Below are 7,001 nucleotides of genomic sequence, written 5' to 3'. Positions count from 1 at the left end.
TTATTAGTTGACATTACAGTAGATGACATTCAACAATTCAACTGCTTGGCTTTGTCTGTTGTTTTACAGTAACAGCTTATTATTAGTTGAGATTCAACAAGCAGATTCTGATTGCTTCCTGTTCCACACACCTGCACCTAGTGTAATATGTACAGTAGTATGTCGTGTAATGTAGTATTTTCATGAATTGTCACATTATACTCTATGGAAAATCTGTTAAACAGTTGAATTGTTGTTGTTGTTGTTTTGGGGGGGGGGGGGGGGGTCTCACTTTTGTTGTTTGGCTGTTTCGACTGTGGGGAAGCAGCAGATACCATGAGAGGGGAAGTAAAAGCATCAAGTAAGTATAGAAGCTTCTCCGCTAAAGAGAAGTCAGTACATTAATAGGTTGTGGTGTCAGTCACACAAACCTCATCTGAGGGTTTGTGGCACACTAATACACACAACACAAGTGCAACATAAAAGTGACAGGAAGTTACAAATGTCAAATGAGCTCTGGTATGTGGAGAGAGTTTAAACCCTGGACAGATAGGAGGCGTATGTGTGACACTGCAGGCAGGAGATTTGACCAGTCGAAAAAAGGAGTTCCACTGGAAGAGTCATTCTTGCAGTTCCTGGATGGCAGAAATCACTGTATGTTGGTGGTCTGTCCCCTGCATCAGATTCAGCGCTCTGAAATTGAGCTCTGAGCTGAAATCGGACAGCCCCCCGAGTCAAACGAAACTGTTTTGATGCACCGCTCAATGCCAGATCTAGCTTGCCAGCAGCCGTTCAGGACAGTTATAGGTGCTTTCTATCTGTCCACAGCTCTACGGTTGCAGGAAGCCCACGGTTCCCCTCTGTCCATTGTCTATCAAAAGGGCGTGTCCATGGCATGATGCATAGCATGATGTATGATGCATGGCATGATGCATGATGCATTGCATGACCCATGGCATGATGCATGACGGCACATTCACACACACGCCTAGAGCGACGCTTTAAGCAACGCCTAACGGTACGGCCACATCTACGCATCGTTTGACGCGGGCTGACGCTGCTGCCCATCCACTTTGTATTGAACATGCTGCTCGATGCCTCGCAAAGCATGCTGGGAGACCAGACGACGCGTAGCAGGCTTGTGAAGCGACGGTGGGCAACAGAGGGGGCGGGGTGGAATTTGACAAAGTACAAAGCTAGCCAATTGAGCTCGTCCTAGGACCTATCCTACCCTTCCTGTCCTCTTCCACTTCCTCTCTAACACCAATTTTCAAAGAAGCAAAGTAAATCTAGCAGCAGCTAGCTTGGGAGCTAGCTGCTGCTTCCGGATTTCCACGCCCACCAAGCGTCAAGCGTCCATACAGCCAAGCGTCAGCCCGCGTCAAACGACGCGTAGATGTGGCTGCACCGTAAGCAATGCCTAAAATTTAGGCGTCCTTGTTAACAGATGAGAGCGTTCACACATACCGCTGCCACGCTGCGCTGAAGCCACGCTGGCGCTGCGCCTACGCTGCGCTGCATTTATCATTTAGGCATCTGTTCTATTTTTCAGCGTCTAGGCGCGCTGAACTGTCAAGCTGGCTGTTGTTTCTGACGGACTTGGGCCATATTTTCTACCGAGTTTGCCCAAAAGGGAGGGTGGAGCGCGAATTAACGAGTGCATAGTAGGAGAGCTGTCCTTCATGTGTTCCTCTATTAACGTCTTTTCTGTCAGATGTATATATACCCCCCTGTCTCAATGCATGTATCACTCATGGTGTTGATGACTCATAGTCACATGATTACCCGAGGGAAAATAACAATTAGGCTACAGCCGGCCAGGAAATAGACAGACATCGTCACTTGCACATTACAATAAAAAAGAGGTTTTTATTACTCACCCATGCTATAAATCAGATCTGAAAAGTGTAAAAAAAAACGCTGCTCATGTGATCAGCGTAGCGCAGAGCGGGGCTTCAGTGTGGCGTCCTGTGTGAACGCAAATAGGCGCCAGGCGTGCATGAAGCAATGCCTATATGCGTAGGCGTAGCTTAAAGCGTTGCTTAAAGCGTCGCTCTAGGCGTATGTGTGAACCAGATGCATGGCATGATGCATAGCATGATGCATGACCCATGGCATGATGCATAGCATGATGTATGATGCATAGCATGATGTATGATGCATAGCATGATGTATGATGCATAGCATGATGTATGATGCATGACATGATGCATGATGCATGGCATGATGCATAGCATGACCCATGGCATGATGCATAGCATGATGCTTAGCATGATGTATGATGCATGGCATAATGCATAGCATGATGTATGATGCATGGCATGATGCATAGCATGATGTATGATGCATGGCATGATGCATAGCATGATGTATGATGCATGGCATGATGCATAGCATGATGCATGATGCATTGCAGGATCCATGGCATGATGCATGATGCATAGCATGATGTATGATGCATGACATGATGCATGACCCATGTTATGATGCATAGCATGATGTATGATGCATGGCATGATCCATAGCATGATGTATGATGCATGGCATGATGCATAGCATGATGTATGATGCATGGCATGATGCATAGCATGATGTATGATGCATGGCATGATGCATAGCATGATGTATGATGCATGACATGATGCATGACCCATGGTATGATGCATAGCATGATGTATGATGCATGACATGATGCATGACCCATGGCATGATGCATAGCATGATGTATGATGCATAGCATGATGTATGATGCATGACATGATGCATGATGCATGGCATGATGCATGATGCATGGCATGATGTATGATGCATGACCCATGGTATGATGCATAGCATGATGTATGATGCATGACATGATGCATGACCCATGGTATGATGCATAGCATGATGTATAATGCATGGCATGATGCATAGCATGATGTATGATGCATGGCATGATGCATAGCATGATGTATGATGCATGGCATGATCCATAGCATGATGTATGATGCATGGCATGATGCATGGCATGATGCATGATGCATTGCAGGATCCATGGCATGATGCATAGGTGGCAACGCGAACCATGCCTGCATTGTGACAAAAAGTGCAAATGAGCATGATACTTGTAGCAAGGGAAAAAGGCCATTTCTCAATATGCGTTCATGTGTGTTCTTGTGTCCCCTATGGCATGCTTTGTGTAAAAATAAATAAAATAAAAATGCAATTCTATAACTAGAAGGGCACTCAGAGAGCGCAGACCTCCGCCCAGGCCAATAGTTCATGGCATTATTGCTTGTTCGTGAGGCTTGTTTGTGAGTCGGATCGGATCCCCTCCAAAATATAATGGGTTCTTCGTTAGCCCATGCTACACCATTCCACCAAGTTTCATGAGAATCGGGCCTTTCAACCCATTCTCTCCCAAGTCGGCAAATACTGCCGTTCAGTCAGGAGTCTTGTCGTCACTTCCCGAAGCGAAAGGTAGCACCCTCTCGTCAGAAAGCAACAATGCAGGCGCGATATTCACGTGACCACTAGTCACGTGACCTTGAATTCTGGGAAACAAGGCATTGAATTCAGAGAAGCGTGAAATGAAGGCTCGTGGAGAAGCAGCGATGATGCAGGGCTTTTAAACACTAAGCGTGCCCCAGGCTCAGCAAGGCCTACTGTACCTGCCTGCCACTCTGCTGGACCTGGAGCTCGTTTAGCTTCCATCTCTAACCTTGACCCATATCCAAACCCTAACCCCAACCAAGTGGCTGCCAGTGCCTAACCCTAACCAACGACCAGTGGGACCATTGCCTAACCTCAAATCCACTACCCAGGTCATTGCAAAATAACAAGAGAGGGGCACCCCGGGCGTGAAAAGGTAAGGACAAGGGTTCCTGACCAATTGGCAGTATATGATGAGTTGGGAGTGAGAATGTGTTCCACCGGCCAGTAGTTTTTCTGTAATCCTGCTGACAAACAAACAAACATACAAACAAACAAACAAACAAACAAACAAACAAACAAACAAACCATCAAACCATCAAACAGCACTGACTAACCTTGTGGGGTAACAAAAGAATGCATGGAGGATAGATGAAGGATGGGTGATCTGAGAGGTTTTCTTGCGAGCTGAGGAGGACGCCTCGGACGGTGCCAGAGGAGAACGAATGGGAAGCCCCAAGACTCATGGCGAGAATGAGGCGTGAAGTGGTCATAGAGTTGTGTGTGTGTGTGTGTGTGTGTGTGCGTGCGTGTGTGCGTGCGTGCGTGTGTGTGTGTGTGTGTGTGCGTGCCTATGTGTGTAGCCTGTTTGCAGGATAAAGGGAGACCTTGAGATGAACCAGACAAGAAGAGAGAACCTTTCAAAGCTGGCAGACAAAACACACTCCCACTCAAGTGGTCAAGAAAGCACACACACACACACACACACACACACACACACACACACACACACACACACACACAGGAATCATAAGATTGATCTCTCCCTACCTCTGTCTGAACAGCTGCAGTGGGTTTAGATAAGGCCGGGGAAACCACACTCACAGGAATACACACACACACACACACACACACACACACACACACACACACACTCTGTAGGCATGTTGACATTGAACTGGTTTACATTGGGGCTGTGTTGTGGTGGTGTTATACAGTACTGATGATGTGGGGACCAGCTGTGTGTAAAACATTCCGCCTGGACCGGAGCCCACTGGCCTGGGAGTCAAACCCACGCACTCTGGAGACAGACTGGATCTCATTCAACCAAACTCCCCCACATTAAAGGCAAAGTCCACCTCAGATTCTCTTATGCTGCTGTGGCCATCAAAAGATTCCAGGAGTGTTGGAATTGACTTTTCTTTTTTACATACTGCTATGTATAGGCTACGTACGTTCGTGCTGCTATTCGTGCGTTCCTTTATCGCAAAAGAACTGGGATGTGGACTCTAAATGACGTCACATCCGTTTTGTTAGCATTCCATTTGCAGAAAAGTTGAGCTGGGAAGTTCACTGTTTGTTCACTGGTCAGATCCACTCGCTAGCCAGGCTAGCCATTGTTAGCAATAACAGTTGATAACAAGGCATTTCGTGGCATTTTGCGCATACAAACACTGCAGCCTCATGTCCACGCAGATAGAAGTAGACTCTGATGAAGACGCAGTAGGCGTTGAAACGTTAGTCATTGAATAAAGCAATTTTCCAGTGAATCGTGTGCTCCAGGATCCTCTTTGGTTTGTCCATTGAACTTTTGTCATAATACTGTCCTGTCCTGAGAGCACCGACCTCCTTTTGCGGAGGGGCTGACGCGCAAGAGACTCCTTTTGTATTGATAGGCCGTGCTGTGTGCACAGCTGATTTAACGAGACACAAACAAGACAGAAGTGCTAAATAGCATTTATACGATTATAACTAGTGTTGTTGCGCGGCGCAGCCATCTTGGATTTTTGAGGTTGGAGCTGCTGAGGCTCCTACGAGTTTGGAATGGGAAATACCAGCTCTAGTGACGTCACGTCCCAGCTCATGAACTTTGAACCGGTAAGATTACCAGTTCCCAGTTATAAAGGAATGCACGATATGTGTAGGCTACGTACATGCTACTTCAGTTATAGTCTATGGTGATAGTGATAGGCAGCACATTAAGAACAAGAGAGAGAATGCTACAGTACATATCTTGTGGCTGCATTGTAGTCCAGAGGTTTTCAAAGTGGGAGGCGGGCCTCCCCAGGGGGGCTCCAAACTATTTCATGGGAGGCTCAGTGAATGGAAGTGAACAAATCTCAATCTGAAGCATGTGAACAACAACAACCACAACAACAACAACAACTGATAAATATTAATAGGCTGCATGACAATAACTGGTCCACTTGTATGACTGTGTACAACTCTCCCTCCCTCCCTCTCTCCCTCTCTCTCTCTCTCTCTCTCTCTCTCGCTCTCTCTCTCTCTCTGTGGGTGCGTGTGTGTCTTCCCCTTGAGGCTAGAGTAGAGCCATGCATTGTTTGTGACGCGCACCGCCGTGCAAATGATGACGAATCGCGATGATGATGAGAGGCAGAAATAGAAGAATGCCACAGTCAGGCCTACTTCATCATCCAACATGCTGAGAGAGAGCGAGAGAGAGAGCATGAGAGGGAGAGAGGGAGAGAGAGAGAGAGAGAGAGAGAGAGCAAGAGAGGGAGAGAGAGAGAGACTGTATAGCTACAACAATGGACAGAAAGACAGAGTGAATGTAAACGTGTCAACATCTGTAAGTCATCAATGTGACCGGCTGCTCGGCCGCGCACGCGCACGCACGCCCACGCGCAGTTCTATAATCATGATAAATAGGCTCAACTAGGATCGGAAGCATCGCAAAAATTGAATGACTGTAGCCCACTAGTCTAGTAGCCTATCCTACAGCATGCAGCTATGTAACGAACAGCGACGTCAGGGGAGGTGTGGTGCTGGAGGAGGTATAGAGAAGGTGAACCAACTGAGCGCATCTGGACCATGCAGCCAGATGCGTAAACGCGCTGGGGGCTATTTTTGGGCAGGCTAAAAATTCTCCAAATTAGAAAACAAAAATATATATATAACAAGGAGGTAACTATAGAAAAACGTCACATCTTACCCATTGATGTGTCCCGGTGTGCCGCCCGGTGCTGCAGACTGGTTGGTCGGGCTCTTGTTTCTCTGGTTGTTTCAGACGGGGTTTGAACCGGACCGAGCCCCGGACAGCCTCCTCCTCCTCCCCGCTCGGCAGATCCGCTGAGCGCCCACACGGGAGGAGCGTCCGATCAAACCATATTCCTTCCTCCTTTTCCCCTGTGACACGAGAGAAGAGGCAGCCAGAGACAAGCCAGAAAAACGGAAAAGGCTCAGATGTACAGATGGAGCCTACTGTGTATGTGTCTCTGTATCTCTGTGTCTCACTCTCTCCCTCTCCCTCTCTCTTGCTACCTTCAGGTGCTTCTTGTAAATTCTGAATTCTGAGATCGCAGTCTAATGCTGCGTTCACGCTCGGCTGTTGGGCATCCCACATCTTTTTCCAACCCAGAATAAAATGTTGG

General features: G+C 47.3%; 1 protein-coding gene across 1 annotated transcript in view; it reads right to left on the bottom strand.

The window, feature by feature from the left end:
• Positions 1 to 6,728, bottom strand: part of sh3kbp1 (SH3-domain kinase binding protein 1) — a 64,133-nt gene extending 57,405 nt beyond the window's left edge. The window contains exon 1 of the mRNA XM_083632337.1: positions 6,563 to 6,728. Coding sequence (XP_083488463.1) covers positions 6,563 to 6,566 — 4 coding nt within the window. The 5' untranslated portion in view covers positions 6,567 to 6,728. The remainder of the gene's footprint in view (positions 1 to 6,562) is intronic.
• Positions 6,729 to 7,001: the final 273 nt, after the last annotated feature.

The sequence above is a fragment of the Poromitra crassiceps genome (assembly GCF_964638095.1).
Source record: "Poromitra crassiceps genome assembly, chromosome: 2".
Taxonomy (NCBI): domain Eukaryota; kingdom Metazoa; phylum Chordata; class Actinopteri; order Beryciformes; family Melamphaidae; genus Poromitra; species Poromitra crassiceps.
The sequence above is the reverse complement of the archived record's forward strand: the minus strand, read 5'-3'. Positions and strand labels throughout refer to the sequence as shown.